At 35.6% G+C, this 24,253-nt stretch overlaps 1 protein-coding gene across 1 annotated transcript; it reads left to right on the top strand.

The window, feature by feature from the left end:
- LOC140063677 (kinesin-like protein KIF28) lies at nt 1–22,650 on the top strand. Its single transcript, XM_072110132.1, has 23 exons — nt 1–26; nt 3,922–4,154; nt 9,232–9,364; nt 9,669–9,757; nt 10,062–10,179; nt 10,535–10,646; nt 11,027–11,134; nt 11,529–11,662; nt 12,254–12,324; nt 12,528–12,588; nt 12,994–13,164; nt 13,778–13,893; nt 14,172–14,350; nt 15,029–15,157; nt 15,676–15,842; nt 16,504–16,652; nt 17,118–17,255; nt 18,102–18,323; nt 19,028–19,096; nt 19,480–19,602; nt 19,951–20,076; nt 20,880–20,957; nt 21,091–22,650. The coding sequence occupies exons 2-23, from the start codon at nt 4,002–4,004 to the stop codon at nt 21,283–21,285; spliced, it is 2,841 nt and encodes a 946-aa protein (XP_071966233.1). The 5' UTR covers nt 1–26; nt 3,922–4,001; the 3' UTR covers nt 21,286–22,650.
- The last annotated feature ends 1,603 nt before the right edge of the window (nt 22,651–24,253 follow it).

The following is a 24,253-nucleotide window of genomic DNA, read 5'->3' as shown; positions in this document are numbered from 1 at the left end:
AAATGGACGAAAACGTCAAAGTTGCTGTTAGAGTTCGGCCATTCATATCCTTTTAATTGAAAAATACCTAGGCCTAGCTAGCGGGGATAACCTATTACGGCCCTGCTGGGTGGGCCTAGCTAGTAATTAGGCTAGCTAGCTAGCTAGGCCTAGGCCTACTAGGGCCTAGGCTAGTCCTCTACTAGTTAGCCTAGCTAAAGGAAAGTAGTAATATTTAATAATGTAATTGTTTTTAATCTTTCGAGGAAAAAATTCAGTGCACTCATAATTTTTACGCCGTGGTTAGGATTCCGGCACCGGAACTCAACTGCCCAGCGTTAGGGATTCCGACACGCTATTGCGCATGCCCAGAGCGAGGTAATCGGCGACTCTATACTTATCAACAGCGATGGATTATTTCATAGCTGGAAGCTGCGCCACACCACACGGCGAACTAGCCTAGATGCCTTCTAATATGGGATCCACTAATACAGTGGTGGCGCCAGCGGGGGGGCTACGGGGGCTCTAGCCCCCCTCGTCGGGGAGCCTAGCCCCCCCGTCGGGGAACACGGGTACTTTTTGTCGGGGAATATAATATACAGTAAAAAATGTTCGCGTTCACTTCATATAGCTTCAGCGCCTAGAAAACCACGACGTTCCATTGACCGTGAGAGTACGTCAGAGGGCTATTATGCACTTTTATGCATTCATTTATTGCCAGCGATCTAACTTACTACTAAACATTAGCTAGGTACGCACTTGTCTGGCGGTATCCCTTTGTACGAATCGTTCAACGTTGGGTCGACACGCGTGATATCAAGTTCCATCCCGGGACCAAAATGTGTAATGTAGTTATTTTCCAGGCGAAGTTTACCGGCGGTTACCGAAGGGAACACGGGTACTTTTTGTCGGGGAATATAATATACAGTAAAAAGCGTTCGCGTTCACTTCGTAGCTAGCTTCAGCGCCTAGAAAACCGCGACGTTTCATTGACCGTGAGAGTACGTCTCAGAGTGATATTATGCACTTTATATGCATTCATTATTGCCAGCGATCTAACTTACTACTAAACAATAGCTAGGTTCGCACTTGTCTGTCGGTATCTCTTTGTACGAATCGTTCAACGTTGGGTCGAGACGCGTGATATCATGTTCCATCCAGGGACCAAAATGTGTACTGTAGTTATTTTCCAGGCGGAGTTTACTGACGACGGTTACGTCGTGTACTGCGTCGACGTACGCTACACTACAGCAGCAAAAACGAATTATGTTAATTGTTCGTATGTTCACCAATTTTTTAATTTACAAGTAACCTTCTCTGTACCGTGGGGCACCTAAAATAAATTTTTCATCCATTACTAAACAAAAAAACATGCCATTTTCGCTTAGCCAACAACTTATTATAGCTAAGTTATTACATTTTCAATGTCCTGTATGTCATTAATTTCTCACCACTCGGAAGTCCAGATGGTACGCACGCATACACTTGGGAGGAATAAACTTATTTCCCCGACTGAAAAAGGTCTACGCTTGCGTTTTTTAAGCCTCTAGGCCTGATGTTTCCAAAGTATAAAATGCAATTTTTTGAAGACCTGCAGCTCTAGTTTTAAACAGTTTCTTAGCTCAGCCCCAACAATAAAGCTGGTTATATTTCGAAGTACAAGAAGTGCATTTTCCGGGACCTAACATCTCTTAGCTCAGTCACAACCATGATAGGGACTTATATATTTTGTTTCATGTTTTAAAGTATAATAAGTCCAATTTCCGGGACCTCCAACTCTATTTTTCTAAATTTTCTTTGAAATTTTATTTTTTAAATTGAAAAATATGGATTGAAACAGTCATCGCGCATCGTTTTTTTGCACGCAGTATTTTATTTATGCATTATAAAAAATGGAAAAAATGGCTACCCTAAATCTGATTAAAATGACCTCAAATGACGCTAGAACGCGTTGCTTCCGGGGGCTTCGCCCCCTGGACCCCCACCGGGGGCCCTTGGCGGCCCCCCTGGTGATGCTCGCTTCGCTTGCATAGCCCCCTCGTCGGGGAATGTAGCCCCCGTGTCGGCAAGATCCTGGCGCCACCCCTGCACTAATATAATCTAGGCTAGGGCTACCAGTTAGACTACGTGACCAGTGGGCCTATAGTATTTATTTTGTAATTAAAAAGTGCTTGCTTCATTCATATATAAAATTCATATCATATGAATTATATAATTAGCCTACATGACTAGTTTTATGATTTTTCATAACGCATTATAATATACTGTACATACAACATGCAATCACAAGTTGATTTTGTTGACGGCAGCCACCGCGTGGATGTGAAAAAACTGTTCGGGAAGACAGTCAGGGTCGCAACGCTAAAAACTGCATTACGATTCTTAGATAGATAAATACTGATACTTATTAATATCATTATAATTATTTTAACGCGTGGCGTAGTCATATTTTAATTATTAATTCATGTATGGCATTGGCCAAGTTTCATCCATCGCTCTCTCGCTCGCGCAACGACTATCTAGGCTACAGTAAATCCCTATAACACTCCGACTCTCCGTGGTGTGGCACTTTGGTGCAAGCTATAATTCACTTCCCAGAGCTCTGGGCATGCGCAATAGCGTGTCGGATTCCCTAACGGTGGGCAGTTGAGTTCCGGTGCCGGAATCCTAACCACGGCGTAATTTTTATCGCCGCGTGTAGGCCTATTACGTAAAGTCACGTTGTCCTCTCTCAGGACTAATTAATAGAGTATTAACATTCTTCGAATGAGGTTAAATAAATATTATTTTTTATTTACTAATCTTTTAATATCATATTTTATTGAATTTTACAATGTTAATACACAAAATATTTTACTAAAAAACGTGATTTTATGTAATTATTTTACCGAAAAATGGAGTAAGCCTACCTAGTTGTTTACGTCATTTTTGGCTAAAAACGATCACTTTCGGTGATGTTTTATATTTTGGAATCTACAAGCCAGACTTTCATAATTATTTCTTTAATTATAATATTTAATAATATATATACTAAAAACCATGATATATAAACTTTTGAATGTACATCGATCCCTAATATAAATTGAACGAGCACCGGCGAAAGTTAGCATTTGGCGTTCCATAAAAAATAACGTTTTTCTGGTGGCGGCTCAACTTGGCCTAATCCCTAGAGACTAGGCTAGTCCATTATTATTTTATCCTAGGCCTAAACTAGGCCAGGCCTAGCTAGCTTTAAAAAAAGGGCCGTTACTTAGAAGTAGGCCTACTATTCTCGGACCTCTAGTATACTATATAAGTATAAAGTAGGCTAGGCCTAATACTAGTAATCAATAGCCTAACTATACTAGGCCTAGCTAGTACTAGTAGCTGGCCTTGACTATCTAGGCCTAGCCCTGGGCCTAGCCTCTAGGTAGGCCAGACCTTATTAACTTATATTATAATTATTGTCTAGGCCTAGTACTATAGTAGTGGCTAGTTTTTAGTTAGTTAGAAGAATATTATTACAGTATAGGCCTAAAATAAATAGAATTTGAAGACGGCCCTGTAATCTTGTATACTTGCACCATATACTAGCTAAGTTTATTTATTTTGATCAATATTTTATTTGTTTACCTTTGTTTTTATTTTTTCTCATAAATCTTAGGGTATTAAGGTCATTTCGAGTTTTATGTGTTTTCTTTATCATCTCTTTATCGACCTATTTTCTGATTTCTTGAAAATGAAAATATTATTCCATTTTTAATCATTTAAAAACTATATTCATGTCATTTAAAAACTATATTTATTCATCTTGTAAAAGATTCAAGCAAAATTTGAAAAAAAAAAAATATATGACAAAATGATGATTATTTTTTAGTTACGGTAGTGTAGAGGGTATATTGATGGTGTAATAAAGAAAGTTCTTTCAGGGACTGTTATAATACTGCTAAGTCAATTTGTTAGAGTTAAGATGCAATCATTCCTTGACAAAACAAAATCACAATGATCGAGAAAAGAATCGTAAAGCAACATGTATCATCGATATGAACGGCAATTCCACCATGATCAAGGACCCTCACAATCCAACTCAGGAACCAAGACGATTCACCTTTGATTATTCATACTGGTCACATGATGGCTTTAAAACTTTAGAGAATGGCTATTTGGCAGCTGAAGACAAGAAATATGCTGATCAGGTGAGGTTAGGAGAATCTGATTGAGTATATGTCAGTGATATACTAGTAGTAGTAGTATTACAAAATGTAAGCTAAAAAATCCACTTTCAGTGAGCAATTTAAAAACAGCATTTTTCAATATATAATTTAATACAGTATACAGTATAACATTATTTGTATTTATTTTGTCAGTCTCAGGGGTGGCGCCAGGATCTTCCCGACGCGGGGGCTACATTCCCCGACGAGGGGGCTATGCGAGCATCACTAGGCTGGGGGCCAGGGGGCCGCCAAGGGCCCCCGGTGGGGGAAGCAACGCGTTCTAGCGTCATTTGAGGTCATTTTAATCAGATTTAGGGTAGCCATTTTTTCCATTTTTTATAATGCATAAATAAAATACTGCGTGCAAAAAAACGATGCGCGATGACTGTTTCAATCCATATTTTTCAATTTAAAAAATAAAAGTTCAAAGAAAATTTAGAAAAATAGAGTTGGAGGTCCCGGAAATTGGACTTAATATACTTCAAAACATGAAACAAAATAGTCCCTATCATGGTTGTGACTGAGCTAAGAAATTTTTGAAAAATAGAGATGTTAGGTCGCGGAAAATGCACTTCTTGTACTTCGAAATATGACCAGCTTTATTGTTGGGGCTGAGCTAAGAAACTGTTTAAAACTAGAGCTGCAGGTCTTCAAAAAATTGCATTTTATACTTTGGAAACATCAGGCCTAGAGGCTTAAAAAACGCAAGCGTAGAGCTTTTTCAGTCGGGGAAATAAGTTTATTCCTCCCAAGTGTATGCGTGCGTACTATCTGGACTTCCGAGTGGTGAGAAATTCATGACATACAGGACATTGAAAATGTAATAACTTTAGCTATAATATGAAAATGGCATGTTTTTTTGTTTAGTAATGGATGAAAAATTTATTTTAGGTGCCCCACGGTACAGAAGGTTACTTGTAAATTAAAAAATTGGTGAACATACGAACAATTAACATAATTCGTTTTTGCTGTAGTAGTGTAGCGTACGTCGACGCAGTACACGACGTAACCGTCAGTAAACTTCGCCTGGAAAATAACTACAGTACACATTTTGGTCCCTGGATGGAACATGATATTACGCGTCTCGACCCAACGTTGAACGATTCGTACAAAGGGATACCGCCAGACAAGTGCGAACCTAGCTATTGTTTAGTAGTAAGTTAGGTCGCTGGCAATAATGAATGCATATAAAGTGCATAATATCACTCTGACGTACTGTACTCTCACGGTCAATGAAACGTCGCGGTTTTCTAGGCGCTGAAGCTAGCTACGAAGTGAACGCGAACGCTTTTTACTGTATATTATATTCCCCGACAAAAAGTACCCGTGTTCCCTTCGGTAACCGTCGGTAAACTTCGCCTGGAAAATAACTACATTACACATTTTGGTCCCTGTATGGAACTTGATATCACGCGTCTCGACCCAACGTTGAACGATTCGTACAAAGGGATACCGCCAGAAAAAAGTGCGTACCTAGCTAATGTTTAGTAGTAAGTTAGATCGCTGGCAATAAATGAATGCATAAAAGTGCATAATAGCCATCTGACGTACTCTCACGGTCAATGGAACGTCGTGGTTTTCTAGGCGCTGAAGCATGAAGTGAACGCGAACGTTTTTTACTGTATATTATATTCCCCGACAAAAAGTACCCGTGTTCCCCGACGGGGGGGCTAGGCTCCCCGACGAGGGGGCTAGAGCCCCCGTAGCCCCCCCGCTGGCGCCACCACTGGTCAGTCTACTGAGGGGTGTCTAGAAAACTCAGATCTCAGAGACAACCACTGCTGAGTGCTCTGTATTCATGTGTGTGCCTTACTGTGGGTCCTACTAGCCACCACACAGTGCTACATAATACTATAGTACCAAAACTTAAGTGCCATGCTAATGCATTTAATATGCCATAATAATATATATTTCCACAACATAACCCTCCTAATCAACGTTTCTCCTAATAACTGAACCAAACTACTAAAGTGCATTAGTGTGGTACTACAGTAATGTATTTGTGTGGTGCGTTTCTTAGGAGGACTGTATATAGTTTATACTGTGTTTACATTTATAAATTGTGTAGTGCAATTTTAATTGCCCTGCAAATTGCATAAAATCTGAGCAGCCCATATGTTACTGTATACTATTATTAGTTAAATTCACAAATATAAATCTATATCTACTACTTCAATTTGACACTGGACTACCATTTATCAATCTCAATCCGTGCATCTTGGCTGCTCTAAGCTATATTTTAATTGCAATTATTTTCAATGTTGCAATTACTTTTTGAGTTAATGAAGCAATCCCAACTAATTTCATCAATGGAAAGCTTGACTGATGTACATGTCAGAGAAATGTCATTTCGAAATTCTGTTTAGCAATATTGCCAATCAAACTGATTTTTGATTCGAGAAACATAGTTTTGTATTGTATTTTTTGCTACACAAATGTACAAATGTGTTGCAAAAAGGTTGTTTTGTATAGCTTTTTGCTATGCTACACTGGCGAAATTATTCCCTGCATGTGTAACCATGCTTTAATTGAGCTCGTTATTAAATTGGCTAGTCCAAATTATTAGATACTAGAGGGTGAGCTCGCTTCCCTTCCCTCGCTCCCCCTCTAGGAAGTGTAGACGATGTTTCTCGGGATAATAAAAATGTTCTCCTTGTACGTTTTCTGTCGGTTATCATTATTGAAAATGCTTGACATTCGTAAAGTAAACTACTCTGTTTCACAGTGTTTTAGATGATTAATAACATTTTAAAGTATTGTTTGGTAGGGCCCTTTGGGAAGGCGGAGTTCATTTGAGGGAGGTGTTTATTCGAGGGATATATGTTAATTTTTTTAGTTTTAATAATATGGTAACATTTATAATCAAATGAAATCCTCTAATAGATATTAAAAGTGGTAAAAAAGAATAACAAATGCTTGGTAAATTGTAGATAACAGTGCGATGAATTCTACTACAAATAGTATAATGATTATTATTCAAAGTGATGTTTTATTGGAGAGGCGTTTATTCAAATAAATACCATCCTAATAATTATTAATACATTATTTAATTTAAACATCTTTTGAAACTAACTGCCGTGACAGAGTGGGCCCAAGAAAGAAAACATTACGGCTTGCAACATGGGCAGACATCTCGGTCCTAACGGGACACAGATAGCCTACAGTTATTCCTGCCAGCTTACTTTACTCGGGATTTCACTCGATTTTAAACAATATGTCTTATCATCAAATCTCCCTATGTAATTTTATAATACTATTTCCCACAATATATTCCGATTCTTTATGGCGTATATTTAATTTGATCTTTTATTAATTTGCAGTATAATTTTTATTTTTTAACTACTGTACCTTCACACACGCGCGGTCCGTTCCTAAAATAAACAAAAAACTGAAATGGCTATGCAACTTAAGCTCCAGTCCTACTATCGGTTTTTTCTTCCTTCTTCCAAAGGGACACTGTATTGATTGATGGAAAGTGCCTGTTTCCAGTCACCTTTAGGTCAAATCTATTTTTTTAACTGCTCCCTTGTGTATAAAAGAGAGAAAATAGTTGAAACCAGGTTGTTGCAAGGTAAACCCGGAAATTACTTTGACCCGCGAAGAATTGAAATTGAGTTGAAAATCTAATGTTGAAATCATAAATTTTGATAAAAAACTCTTTCTAATATCTTCCTAAGATATAAATATGGAAAAATAGCGTCTACGTTTTGCGGTACATCTGAGATAGATAAGGTAGGCATCCAAGGCGGAGATTTGTACCGAAGTTTTTGCATTGTGCTCGCCTATGTCAGAATTAACCATAATTTATATATAGATTGTCAAACACCATCATTATTAATTGACTAGGAGAATACTTGCTACAGGGCAGGTTTTATTTGTATTTAGTAACTTTCCAGTCAATTCCGGTCTTTTGATATATCATGTGTATGGGTGTATGCAATAGCTGGAACTTAAAACAAAAATACAAATTGCACTCTCTCTCTCAAATCTAAAATACAATACAGTAGAACCCTTTCTTGGGGACACTCCTATTAAGGGGACACCCCTATTAAGGGGACACCCCTATTAAGGGACACCCCTATTAAGGGGACACCCCTATTAAGGGGACACCCCTATTAAGGGGACACCCCCATTCAGGGGACACCCCTATTCAGGGGACACCCCTATTAAGGGGACACCCCTATTAAGGGGACACCCCCATTCAGGGGACACCCCTATTAAGGGGACACCCCTATTAAGGGGACACCCCCATTCAGGGGACACCCCTATTAAGGGGACACCCCTATTAAGGGGACACCCCCATTCAGGGGACACCCCTATTCAGGGGACACCCCTATTCAGGGGACACCCCTATTAAGGGGACACCCCTTTTAAGGGGACACCCCCATTCAGGGGACACCCCTATTAAGGGGACACCCCTATTAAGGGGACACCCCTATTAAGGGGACACCCCCATTCAGGGGACACCCCTATTAAGGGGACACCCCTATCAAGGGGATATACCTATTAATGGACTGGCAGGTCTGATCACCTTAAATTGCCGGTAAACAGAAGCAGTGATATGGGTTCGATTGGTCTCCTTTTTTCTGTTTTTTTTTCTTTTTGCAAAATGTTTTGTTGTTTTTAGTTTCATGGTTGCATTTCTCATGATTTTCACAAACGTCTTGAGCACTTTGTGGATATGTGCGCTCTATAAATCTTATTATTATTATTTTTTTTTTTTAATTTCATTTATTGGACTTGATAATGACCCCATGATGGAGTCGAAACGTCGTTCTTTTTTAAGCGTTATTTTTCTATTATGTATTATTATTATTATTAAGGGGACACTTTCCTGTGAAATGAAGGAGGGGAAATATATATTCAAACTATGGCAAACCACTATTAAGGGAATATCTCTATTAAAGGGACACTTTGTTGGGTCCCAAAGCTGCCTTACCTTGAGAATTAATATCCATCTAATAACCTAATGAAGATGAAGTGTTTGAGAAAACAGGGAGACATCTCACTGGAGAAAGCAAATATATATTATATATAAATATTCTTTCTCATTTCTTAGCAAATTGTGTTTGACAATCTTGGCCAGGGAGTACTTGATAATGCATGGAAGGGTTATAATTGCTGTTTGTTTGCATATGGCCAGACTGGCAGTGGAAAGTCATACTCCATTGTGGGATATGGCGCAAATAAAGGTAATTATAAAAGAAAGCTTGTTTCAGCTAACTAAAATGTCATCTGGTTTGTGGATACAGGCTCAAATTAACACATATGGTTAATGAGGAAACCACTTTGCTGATGAAGATCTGAATGAATTGAATGAAATGAAATACTGTGGACTATTTCCGTTTTATAAAAGCAATAAACAGAATTCCGTTTAATGAAACATTTGTAAATGGTTATATTATAAGATCATTTAAAAGCACACAAAAGGATAATTAAGAAGTAACAACTGTCTCACCTCATATGATTATCTTGTTATCTTTAATTATAATTTAGGAATTGTTCCTATTGTCTGTGAGGAATTATTCAAAGGTATAGAGTCGAAAAAGAAAACAGCTGATAAGTCTAAAGAAGAGGAATATCAGGTAATTTTGTATATATTAAAACATTTTGTATCAATAAGCCCATGCTTCTATACTTTATTATGTGAAAAATACCAGAATAATTTTTAGGTGAGTGACAATTTCCAGAATTAATGAAAATATAATAAGTAATGAAATTAAAAATTCTAGACCTTTAATACTATTCGGGATTGACCACTGCTTGATTGACCAATTGACCAGTGTCCAACCAATTTAATTTGCAATATCAACTTCTTTAATTTAACCTTGATTGTCACAAATCAGAAGCGTTGTTTTCTATGTGTTTAAATAAGCTGTTTTGTTTCAGGTTTCTTTAAGTATGATGGAGATTTACAATGAGCAAGTACGAGATCTGCTGAACGCCAAAGCATTCAAGGTCAAAGGTGGTATAAAAATTAGACAGCATCCAGATAAAGGATTTTATGGTAAAGATACAGTTTATACACTGTCCTCATGCCTTTCTCTCATAGACATATATTCATATCAAACCAGTTTTCTTGAATTGATACTCCATTTTATTTATTGCTGCAGTAGTCTTAATGCAGGTGACAAAGCCTGGTTTAGCACTTTTAAGGGCCTTACAACGCTGGGTAGTTGCATTGGACTGCTCATGCTCTGGGGCCCTTTAAACTCTAGAGCCCTGGGTTTAGCCAGTGAGCAATCATAGCTGTTACGCCACTGTGTTGCAGGCTCTATGAGCTCGCCACTTACCAGACTAGACCATACTGTTGCTTGGCAATCATATTAAATCATTTTTTTTTATCAACCCTCTTCTTCTAGCTGAAGGCCTTCTTAAAGTTCCTGTAAAGAGTTATGAAGATATAAATAGCAGAATCAATGAAGGAACAAGGAATAGAACCATAGCATCTACCAGAATGAATGCCACAAGCAGGTATGTGTTTCTCCAATTTAAACATTTTTTTAAAATATAAGTCAAAAGAAAAGAATTTCCAACCACATTTTTAAATTACTTTATAGTGGAGCAGATCGAGTCATGTTTACAGGGAGAGTTCTTTTTCCAAAATTCGGCAAAAAATCATCATGATCTAGACAAGCCTATTTATCACTACTTCTGCTACTGGTCTTTGGGATTGTTTCCTCCATGTTTATAGTGTAGATCCTTGGATTCCATCCAATCAATTTGCTTGAATGAATAGTGCTCACAATGTTCCCCTGTTATTTGAATAATGGTTTCAACAAAATAATGAATTTGTTAGTATTAAAACAATTTTTTTTTCGTAATTATTATAAAGTTGCTTTTTTCTCTTTTAGTCGAGCTCATACCATTGTGTCCATCAGCTTTGCTCAGAAAGGCTTGAATGATGTTGGAAAAAACATGACAAAAACATCTATCATTAATCTTGTGGATTTAGCTGGCAGGTAAATATCATTCCACTATTTATATTAAATGCTGCCCTGTGGTATAAAACCACAATATAATCCCACCATGGGACAGGCCACACTGTGTTATATGTTCACACTGGAGTTTAAGCTTTTCTGCCATTTAAGGCCACCCTTGTATATAAGGCTGTCATGATATATATTGGCACTTGTGTTATAACCCACAAAAGAGGGGAGGGGAGATATATAAGATTTTAGGCCCACCTGTGTGAAATTTGTTGTAATGATTATGCAAAATTTATCTTTAGGATTTAACTAGAAGGTAGATACCTCCTTAATCACTGCAGTGCTTTACACACACTCAACAAGTTGGTATTTATTGCTTAAGTGTTTATGTATTCATACTGTTTATTTGTATGTGTTTACTTTACAGTGAAAGGGTTGATAGTACTGGTGCAACTGGGGATAGGTTGAAGGAAGGAGCAATGATCAACCAGTCCCTCTCATCACTTGGAAATTGCATCAAGGCATTAGCAGATATGAGCGCCAAGAAGAAAGGAATTATAGGTAACTAACCTTGAGGATATTATCTTTCTATAGTGCTCAGAAAACTACTACATTCGACACTCTTCAAACCCATACAAACTCCTTTATATTGAATACAAAATGTAACACATCTGTTAAGCTTGGTTCTCACGTAAGCAAATGCTCTTCCAATAATTGTGTTTTCCCCCACCTGTGTGAAATCAAACCTGCTTGTTGCGCGTCAACGCTAGCATGCCGTAGACTTTGACCTAGTTCACCTCGCGTACTTTTGAGTATGCGCTGTACTATGTTTCATGTGTTCTTTTGCCTTGCGTTGTTTCCGTGGCGATGTTTGCAGCACTTTTGTGTCATGGTTCCCACTTGTGTTTTCACAATACAGCACTTTGCGTCGATGCGTCTCTGCGTTATGTTGCATTGCGTTCTAGTGGGAACCACACTTAAAGGAAGATTAATCTACCAAACACAATCTATAATTTCCAACCAAACATATCTCAATTTTGATTGACTTCAGTGAAACTCACGCCTACATGATGTCACAAGTGCGTTAGTAAGTCAATGTTAATACAGTACCTTGATTTGCTTATAATGAGACTAATAATTTTTCATTCACAGTTCCGTACAGGGATTCTAAGCTTACAATGCTGTTGAAAAATGCTTTAGGAGGCAACAGTAAAACTATTATGGTAAGTGAACATTCAATAGAAAGAAGAAGTAGAATAGTTATTCTCTTTAATTTAATAACTGAAAATGGTATGTTATTATGTTTTTTATGATTAATTTATTTTTTTCATTTTATGATTCAATTTAATATTTTGTATTATATTGATTGTCTATGTTTTAAGAAATGAGACACACTTTTAACCATTGCTTTGTATTTTTTTAATAGATTGCTGCTATTAGTCCTGCTGACATTAATTTTGAGGAAACCATGTCTACACTGCGTTATGGTATTATAAACAATTCATACTATTTCATGTATTTATTATTTATATTTTAAAAAAATGTTGTGGTTTTTGGGGAGTTTTAGTACAGTAGAAAAACATGCATCCAACAGCGAGTAACTCACCAATTACAGGATGGATAAACTATTTAATAACTTACAGGTATCGTGCTTTTAAACTAAGTCTCATTTGAGGCTTGGGAAGTGGAGTTGAAAGAGTCGTCAGTTACAACCCTGCACTAGGGCAGGATTGAACCCGGGATTTTAGGGATAGGAAAGCAAGCATATTAACCACCAATCTACAGCCCCACTTTTTCCCAATCATCTAAAATTTGCAATATTATATATTTTCTACCAGCTATGTGTAACATTTTTTAAAATAATGTACTAATTAAATTATTTTTTCTAATAGCGGACCGAGCAAAAGCAATTAAAACGAAGGCTATAGTGAATGAAAGCCCTACAGATAAATTGATAAGAGAATTGAAAGAGGAGAATGCCAGATTGATAGAAGCACTTGAAAAGAGCAAGCAAGGCGGAGGGGGTACGACAGAAACAATACAGCAAGGATTCACTGAAGCAGGTATAAGAAAATGTTTATTTTTATTCCTCTCAGTTCTTATTCATTGGTTGTATTTTTATGCACATGATCATTAATAATAATAATAAACTTTTATAAAGCGCTTTTTACTGATGTCTCACAGCGTTGAAAGACCAACAAGAATTATTGAAAAGGATAAGATTTTAGAAGTGACGTAAAAGATATTTACACAGACGGACATAAAGCTCTGTCTACACTATCAAACTAGTTTGACAAAAAAATGTGATGTGTCCAAATATGGTAGTGATATGCCCAAATATAGTAGTGATATCACATCATCATGTCCATATATGGGCACATCACATTTTTTTGTCACATAAAGTTTGATAGTGTAGACAGAGATTAATTTAAATAACGTAAAATGAATGTAGATGATGATAATATGTGGCAACACCAAGGAAGTACATGAACTGGTCATTAAAAAAAAAATTATTGTTTATATCATTATTATTTATGAAATATTTATTGCAAAATCCCCTAAAATCTGTTTTTAAATGAGCATGTTCAATCAGTTTAGCCTAAAATGTTGAAATTTATTGCAGCAATACTAATAAAAATGGTCTAAAAATGTATTCACTTTTATTGCAAATTATAGAGGTTGATCAGATGAAACAGGATCTGTTGATGCAGCTAAAACAGAATGAAGAAGAAATGGAAGTTGCTAAAAAGACATGGGAACAGAGACTCTCAGAAGTAAATGCTGCAAATATGGTAAGTTAAAAAAAATCATAGGAACAGAACATCTTTCAGAAGTCAATGCTGTAAATATGGTAATAAAAAAATCCATAGAAACAGAAATTAGCAGAAGTTAATGCTGTATTTTTTCCTGTGAGATGATTTTGAAAAACAAAGGAATTTTCTCAGAAGTCAATGCTACTGCACTACTGTATATCATATTCTAAAGGCTAATATACACATATTTTATGAGCAAAAAAAACATTATATAGTCGATCATAGAATACTGAATGGCAAGTTGTGTTCAATTGTAGGAAAAACTCCAGCAAGAGCGACAAAAACAAGAAGAGATGAAAGTAATACCACATTTTTGGAACTTGAATGAGGATCCGGCACTTACTGGTATTGTAATACACTTTGCAAAAGAGGGTGTTTCCAAGATTGGCAATGACAAGGCTAAGGCAATGCCTGATATTGTACTCTCTGGGCTTAGGTGAGGAGGATAATATCATAATTGTGAAATGTAATATATGTGAAATCGTTATCTATGTATCATTGTAATTGTGATCATAATCTGTATGTCTGTATCCATTTCTCATCCATAATCAAGCCGTTGTTTCCACATCTACATAAGAATAAGTGTATACAAATACAAAATGCATTATTTTTTTTTAAACACACCTACTTTTTTAAATGTTATCCATCATGAATCATTGACGAATGCTAGGCCGACAAGCTAAGCCAATAAAAAGGCAGTGCTCCAAATTTAGATGCGGAGTAGAGCAACAAAAAGCGTACAACAAGTTATTTCTGAATGCGATCAGTCAACAACGTCAAATGGTTACAGGAACCTGTACATTCGAGCGCTTAATTATCACTTTTAGATATCAGTTTTTTGTTAGATAGGGCTAATTTCAAATGACACGTGATGCGTAATTGAACAATCAAATTGCAATAATACAATCAGGTGTGTTATAAAGGTGATGATCAATGATGGAATCATCCTACATATCAATAGTGTTATTTATATCTGAATTAAACAATATTTATTCAACATTTAACAGTTTTATGGGTTAGATACACAGAAGCCAAAGTGGCTTGTCTTTGTAGTCTAAACATAAAACATAGACGGACGCATTACATAACAAAAAAAATGACATTGCTTATATAGTATCCAGCCAGAACATGCTGTTGTGGTTAATGAGAAGAATTGTGTCAAGCTAAAGGTTCTACCTGCTGCAAAAACACTTGTCAATGGAAAGGATGTTGATGGAGAAATTGAGCTTCACCACAATGATCGGTAATTTATTTTTCATCAAATAAAACGGTAACATGCTTTAAAAAACCATGAAAAGATGACTGTAAATGCACCCTATCATCAAAATTCTGTTTACTTTGATCATCAGCAACAACACAGATATTTCTTGCATCCAAATAGTAGTTTCATCTGAGATTCATAATTTTTTATTTAATAGTAAAGTTACTGATAAACTTCTAAGTATTGGTACTAGCAATGCTGCTTAAAGGGGATTTTTAATGATCAGAATTCAAGCGAGGGCCTGGGCCTCTCTAAATTTCAGAAATTGCAATTTAAAAGATTCATTCTTCATTTCACTTCTTTTAGGCCCTGGTCCCCACCTATTTCAAAATGGGTATTCTTTGATCCGCCACTTATGATACCCTTAGCATACTTTGTGAGGCCACTTCATAATCATTATAACTCTCAAATGTCTTTCGTTTGTTTGCTGTTCATAGGATGCCTTATTATGTAGTTTTGTAAGTAAGAATATATTTATTATATTTTATATGTTTTTACAGTATTATGTTTGGGTCAAAACATCTTTTCATATTCCACCATCCACAAGATCTTGCCAAAAATAAACAAAAACAGGAAGTAATTGCTCCAGTTACATATGATCAGGCTCAGAAAGAAATTGCAGCAAATTCAGGTTTTGACGTGCAACAGGGTCCAGGGAAGTCAAAAGGTATGTAACAAGATTTTATTTGTGCTCCTTCAATTATGAATGAAGATTTCGACTTCTTTATTCAACCCAGCCTTAGTTATTAGTTGAGTTATGATGTTTTGTTCCATCATATTTTAAGCTCTGTCTACACTATCAAAATAGTTTGACAAAAACAAGTATGATGTGCCCAAATATGGTAGTGATATACCCAAATATGGTAGTGATATGACATCATCATATCCATATATAGGCACATCACATTGTTTTGTCACATAGACAAGGCTTACACTTAATATTAATACTAGAAATATACAACTGAGCCAGAAATGAATTTACTACTTAGATCGAAATACTGTAAAATTTGTTAGGTGTAATATAATAAAGTTAATATTGGTGAAAACAGACTCTAAACTAAAGCTCTGTCTACACTATCAAATTTTATGTGACAAAAAAAATGTGATATGCCCATATATAGACATGATGATGTAATATCACTACCATATTTGGGCAAATCACTACCGTATTTGGAAACAACACACTTTTTTTGTCAAACTAGTTTGATAGTGTAGATAGAGCTTTTCACTTTACCTACCTCTTTACAGCACAGATATATTCAAGAGGGTCTTAAAAAAAGAAAAGAAGCCATACAGTAGTTATTATTGAATGAGTTTTTCTTTTTTAGAGGATCTGTTACTCCAGGAAGACTTGATTGAGATGGTGCCAATGGTAAATGAAGTAAATGCCATGAGTGATGAGCTTAAGAAGAATGTAAGATTCCAAATTGCTCTTGTTTCCCCAAAAGCAAGAGGTCTCAAGACTGGTCGTACAGAGGTAACTGTATTCTGTTTTTTTCTTTTCCATATTGGTCATGGCAGAAGATATTTTTACTCAATTTGAAGCAACCTCCCTCCTGACGGACTTCCTATGTCCTGTTTTCTCTTTACCTTCTGTCTGTCTCTGTCATCCTTATTATGTAGCTTTAATCTTTATTCTGTATTTTTGTCTTTTGTCTCATATTAACAGAAATAATGTTTGATCACACCAGATTGTTATTATAGGTTATTATTACACTTAATTAAAAACCATTGTTTTCTATGATATATTAAATTTGATTACAGTACATTTTACAGTACCTTTTATAATCATGACATTGTTCCTAAATCCTGTCAAGTATAATATGAATGAAAATACAAAGTTTTTCTGTAGTTTTCTGTATTAAAGTTGTATTGTAAATCTATCCAGGTAAGTATTTAAATCATGGAATACCAACACCAATGTTACTTGTGTATTTTGTAGGTAATGGTGATTATGAAGAATGTCAAGAATGAAAATGAGTTTTTATGGAACAAAGATAAGTTCTTAAACAGAAGATACCTTATGCAAGAGATGTACCAGTATTTTGTTGAAGGTGACAAAGACTGGGACAGAGAAAAGGTGAGATTTTGTTTGTCTTCCTTAACTTCTCATAGTTGTAGATAACACCACCACCAACATCTCTAGCTGCCTCTTGTCAGTATCATGTCTGTAAAATGGTTTCTTTTTACAACAATAATTCAGAGATTCTTACATGGTATACAGAGACTTTAAACAATTCAATGATACCATAGTTACATATAGTTTAATAATTTGATTATTGTTTGTATTATCTGTGGTTCTTATAGTTGTCATTACTTCTTCTTCTTAGAATTTTGCCAATTTATAGTACTTGCTTTTTTTGATTGTTAGCACAATCTTCCTGAATATTTTGGTGTTAAATTAGTATATCCTTACAGAACATGCCTATTTATTTTGAGGAAAATTGATATATTGGTCACATCACAAAAGCTTATTAAAAATTAAAATCTGACTTACAGGTTTTTTGATACGAGTAGTTTTAAAAATTCACACGTTTGTTTTTGGCATTGCTGTTCTATTGTTTCAACTGAAACTATTGTTAGTTGAAAGGCTGGTTATATATAACCATTACACCAAACTTGCATACACGAGGTTGTAGTGAATTAGCCCAATCACACACATCATTAAGACACAAACATTGGGGGTTTTTTTTCGGAGAAATCTTATATAGAAGAATTTTAGAGTAGGCGGAGAGGAGTGCCGTTTTTGTTTTTATTGTCATTTTGTATTGTTATATTATTAACTTCTTATCACCATATTGCTCTTTAAAGGTCTCGGCTTAGAAGCTTTGTTTATTTTTAGTTCCCTTTTCCATAAAAGTTTTGATGTGCATATCTTTAGTTTTATGGAATAAATTGATTTTGATTGATCTATGTTATCCTACAGGAAAATGACCCATTCTGGGAACCAGCAGACACAGAGATCATTGTAGGAAATGCTCACATCTACCTGCAGCCTCTGGCCTATCAGATTGAATTGGAAGAGACTGTCTGGATAACAGACTACAGGGGAAATGAGCAAGGTCATCTAAGGGTCGAGGTAAACCCTTGTAAAGAAGATGGTTCCGACCTGCCTGATGAAGAATTTGTGGATGATCCAAAAGATTTGGTAATCATCAATGGTGTTAGGAGTTTATTTTGGTTTTTTCCACTTTATTTAGCGAGGGTAACCCTTCCAGCTGGGCCCTCTTTAAAATAATATAATATAAACACTCCTTAAAATATAAAATACAATATTAACCCTTTGAAGAATTTACTGTCCCAGGCTGCGAGGCCCGTGTATGTACACAGGGCCACTAAATTGCACTTTTTGGGCATTTGATCGTTGACCTTTGACCTAGTTAAAAAATAAAATGCAATTTTTCGGAAGGCCAAAACATTTCATATAACAATAAAACAATTGCAGAAAGTTACAGTCATAAAAATGTATTTTGCATTTTTCCTAAACCTATTAAAAATACCTTATTTAGCCTCAGTCACTTGGGATAGAAGGGTTAAAATACCTTATTTAGCCTCAGTCACTAGAAATAAATAAATACTACATTACTTTTTACAAACTATGATAGAATAAGGTTTTTAAACTTTAATTTAAATGAATTAATAGTGAAAGTCATTAGAGGCATGTCCAGAATATGCTCATCATAAAATTAATTTCTCTAAATTGTCCGTTTAGTTTATATAGATGATTATTGATGGTTTGTTAATGTCATGACAACCTTATCAATGGTAGCAGGTGTTGAAGTTTGTATTGACTTTTTCTAAAATTGTTTTCTTTCAATGCTTGCATTTTTAAATATTTTTCTCTTTCATTAGATTGGAAAATCAGCTCATTACAAGTTTCAAATTCTGTATGGAAGAGGATTACCGACTCGGATTGCCAAGGTACGTTAGCTCCTCCTTTCTAGATCATTTGAAACATAATATTGCAAAACGCTTTTTTAAAATGATGATGTGAGGATACTTTGCTTTGACATACAAAATTGAACCTTAATTTCAAATTGGTAGAATTAAGCCCTTACATTTAAAAAAAAATGTTTTCCTTAAAAGTAATAGCAAATTTTAAACAAGTGAAAACAAAATTAATAAATGGAAAACTGAATTAACAGGTTATCGTAACAAAACCAAAGACAAAGAAAATACAAGAAGGAGCAATAAATACTGTCCCTACATGTGGACTTTAGTTGGAGGGCCACCTGTATTTTAAGTCATAATCAGAAATTAGCGCACGGTTTTAATAACAACTAATGATAATTTTCTCATTTTAGAGTTGTTGTAAATTTCAATTTTATGTTGAAAAAAACGCATCAATAACAAAGGAAATTGGTGGTACACGAAATCCAGAATACTGCTATGAACGTATATTACATTTCAGTCCAGTCACTAAAAATGTAAGTTTCCATTTGTCATCTGAATTAATGTCATAGAGATATTATTAAACTACTAAAGAGTACTCCTACACAACCACAGCTCAAATAGCATTCCACCATGGAGAGGGACCATCAAATATAGCTTCATCATATCAGCCAATCAGGTTCGCTGAATACTCCATCACTCACTCACCACCATAATGGATATGAATGGATATGAATGGATATGGATATGCCGATATTTAGATGCTTACAATACAACGTGTTGAGCATATCATAGCATATTCTTATACTTAAACAGTATTTATTTTATTGCTATTAACTACTAACTTTCACATCCTAACACGATATTTCATTTTATGTCAACAGCTATTAGATTATTTATCAGAGGAAATGTTAGTGATAAACATTATGGGGCGACAAAAAGAAGGCGGTACACCTCAACGAGTTTCACGTGGAAAGCAGTCGTCAGCAGTGAGCCGCAGTTTTTCTCAAGTATGGATTGCAAAATTGTACTAATCTCTTTAAATTTAAGGCTATATTCAACTTACAGATTAAGATCTTACAGATTAAAGAAAATGTGATGTGCCCATATATGGACACGATGACATTATATCACTACCATATTTGGGCACATCACACTTTTTTTGCCAAACTAGTTTGATAGTGTAGACAGAGCTTAAGGCAGTTACAAAAAATGGAAACTGGTTGTTTTTACAGGTTAGATCTGGGAATATATACTGTATCTGGTTATTTTCATGTTATTTGCTGTTTGTTGTCTTTGTGTTATATTTTGCCAAAATAAAAGACACCTTGAATGTAGAGTTTATTAAAAGCAAGCAGTAGAGGCTAGATTCACCATAGCTTAACAAACATACACGACCGCTATCAGTGATTGCAAATGCTTGATACATCAGTGATTTCAACAACAGCCAATTAACAATTTTAGGTGACCAACTTGATCGAGCTCTACTCTTGGTCTTCCTTTTGTTGACTTTGTCCCTCCTTATACTGAAATTGTTAATTCTAATGAAATGAAATATGACCATAATCAGTGAACATCTTTTAAGCTCTGTCTACACTATCAAACTTTATGTGATGTGCCTGGCACATATGGAAATAATGATGTCATATCACTACCATATTTAAGCATATCACTACCATATTTGGGCACATCACATTTTTTTTGTCAAACTATTGCGATAGTGTAGAGCTTTACTCTTGTTAAATTGAATTCTTAACATACACAGTATCTGTGAGGTTTTTTTATCGTTTACCATGTTATCTACTACGCTCAGGTTGATGAAGAAAAATATAAATTAATGGTGGATTTAAATACAGAGAAAAAGAAAGTAGAAAAGTTACAACAAAGAATGGTGAGTATAAAGATACAGTCTTTTTATTAACTTGATCCTGTGCCAATTGTATGGAAATGGTTTTACGGCGCCCCAGCCTTAACCGCCAATGCAACAAATAGGTTTTTCATAAGACTTTGGTTTTCTTTTGCAGCAAAAACTTCACAATGTTGTACAGACAGCTAAACAACAGAAACGAGATACATTAACACTAGAAGAAGTTGAGAACACCTTATACTATGGTGAACTGGCTAAATTCCGTTCAGTGGGGAGGATTGTGGGAATGAGTGAAGTCGCCAAGAAAAATAATGATGGTAAAACGACAAGTGCGGCATGCCTAATGCAATGATACTGTTTTATTTCATTTTTTTCATTTATTGTGTGATTTTATCATTTTATAGCATTTTATATAGATGTAGTTATAATTATCCAGAGAGACTAAAATGTTCTACTTTTACTTTCAAAAATTAAAATCTTTACATTCTCGGTGTATCTAGATTTATCCAGGTTTTATATGTAGATATACACACCACCCAGCCCATCACCCCCCGCCCCTGGAGCCGTGCCTATGTGATTACTCCGTTGTACTAGTTCACACCGAGGCTATCTGACCGGACACTGACCTCACCTTTCCAAGATAGGAACTCGTAACAGTCCTTTGATCTTATGTCTGGCTGCGACAAATACCTACAGTACTATATATACATATTCTTCGTGGTGAGCGGTGTCTGTTAAGGGGCATGCAACTGATCGTGTTGCAGCCACATGTAAACCCTTTGATCTCCGGAGCTCAGCATTCTGTTGTTATATTGCCTTGTAGTGGATACAAAATAGGTCCCGTTAGGCTGCCATGGGCATGTTATTGAAAAGTTTTGACTTTCTTGCCAGTGTTCATCTGTGCCATATAGGGCTAAAGGTGAACAATTTTATATTAAGAACTATATGTCACATCTTCAAGTTCAATCAATCATTTGTTGTTTTAGCAATGCAACCCAGGTAGATTGTTTCCACATATAAATAATTCAATGTGTATTTATTACCACTAAGTGGAGTGGAGTTGTGGCTTGGTGGTTATGATGCTTGGCTACCACTCCCAGGGTCCTGGGTTTAAGTCCCCTCACATGTCAGGATTTTTTCTAAGGACCAAATTACTCCACTCCCAAAGACTTGTAATAAGAATTTGTTTATGTAGAGCATCTTGTGTATATGTTTGTCTTGTGAACCTCTGAGGGTCCCTAATGATCAGCAATAGCTGGATGGATCACCCTCATTAAATATGGTTTTAAAAAAACACAAAAAAAAACTATGACTCGGATGTCATTGTCAAGTCATGGCTTTAAAAATGAAATGTTGTGGTAGGCCTATCCATGTTTTGGGAGTTTCTTTCTGGTTGCAAGAGAAGATCCAAGATTTCTGAAACGGGGATTTTGGATGTACTAATACAAAAACTTGATCGATCAATCTAAAGCTCTGTCTACACTAGTGGGATGTGTCCAAATATGATGACATCATCGTGTCCATATATGGGCACATCCAATTTTTTTTTAATGGGGGTTTTGGATGTGCTAATAAAAAAACTTGATCATTTTAAAGCTCTGTTTTCACTAGTGTGATGTATCCAAATATGATGACATCATCATGTCCATGGGCACATCACATTTTTTTTTAATGGGGGGTTTTGGATGTGCTAATAAAAAAACTTGATCATTTTAAAGCTCTGTTTACACTAGTATGATGTGTACAAATATGATGACATCATCATGTCCATGGGCACATCACATTTTTTTTAATGGGGGTTTTGGATGTGCTAATAAAAAAACTTGATCAATCAATCTAAAGCTCTGTCTACACTAGTGGCATGTGTCCAAATATGATGACATCATCGTGTCCATATATAGGCACATCGCATTATTTTTGGCACATAGTTTGGTAGTGTAAACAGAGCTTAAGGCCCGATGCTTTTCTGTTCTTGAACTTGACTGCCAACAGTGGAACGCGCGGCGTTGGCACTCTCTCTCTGGTTCTTAAAAAACGTGTACGCTATATGGCTACTGCTTGCAATGTAAATACTGAAAAAAATCTTGATTAATTGTACAAAAAAAGACTATAAAATATTTAATAAATGTAATAGTCTTAAAGAGTAGAATGTAATAGATTATTTAAAATAATTTAGCCTGTTAGATGTAGATAGGGCGTTTTCGATGATGTCAAAGTTTACGAGCATCTGCTTCTAAAGCGAGTATAGCATTGTAATGGTCCGTGACTCGGCCAATTTATGAATTTCGTCGGTCACGGGTGCTATCACAACATTTATTGGTGTGTAAGCATGACTCCAAACATTAATCACGAATAAACAACGCCCATCATGTAATAAAAAAGAAGCAATATTTACTTCCGTCTACCAGCTTGAATAAACAATGTGATATTTAAAATTAGTTATTAAGTATGTCAAACATTCATATCAGCAATTATACCTCTTATTTATTTTTTTGTTTGTAATTAGTCTTTCATTTCTTAATAAGTAAAACTTAGTCGATTTTAAAATGTAATAATGATGTGTAAGCATAATTTTTACAAACCACGCTCAAAACGCCCATATAGGCCTAAACGGCCATACTGCGTTGAAACACCGGTTCTCGTCAGATCACCGAAGTTAAGCAACGTTGGGCCCGGTTGCGTTCTGGATGGGAGACCGTCTAGAAATCGCGGCGGGTGCTGTATATACTGGAGAGTGATGGGGTAATGGTAATATCGGACTAGCATGTGATAGGCATGGGTTCGAGGTTATCTGTACCATACTAATTGCATCCTTAGGCAAGATGCTTTACTCTCATTGCCTAATCTGGTAGGCGCTGCACTGCTGGCTGCCGTGGGTCCGTTGAGGGCCTAATCCGAATTACCTCACTGAGGACAAATATTAATACAAAATACAAAATACAAAAAAAAAAAATAAATAAACAATATTTACTTTGGTCTACCACCTTGAATTACCGTAAGTCATGTGATATTTAAAATTATTTATAAAGTATGTCAAACATTCATATAAGCAATTTTATAACTCTCATTTGTAATTAGTCTTTCATTTATTAATAAGTAAAACTTACATTTGTTTGAATGTAAGTTTTGAATGTAATGGTGTGTAAACATAATGTTCACAATTCACGCTCAAAACGCCCATCATGTAATCGAAAGTCAATAAACAATATCTACTTTTGTCTACCACCTTGAATAAAATAATGCGATATTTAAAATTATTAAGTATTATTTGTTTGTAATAGTCTGTGATCATTATTAAGTAAGTGGATTTTTAAATTTAA

The sequence above is a fragment of the Antedon mediterranea genome, chromosome 1, assembly GCF_964355755.1.
Source record: "Antedon mediterranea chromosome 1, ecAntMedi1.1, whole genome shotgun sequence".
NCBI classification, from domain to species: domain Eukaryota; kingdom Metazoa; phylum Echinodermata; class Crinoidea; order Comatulida; family Antedonidae; genus Antedon; species Antedon mediterranea.
Note: the sequence above shows the minus strand (reverse complement) of the source record. Positions and strands in the feature narration are given on the sequence as shown.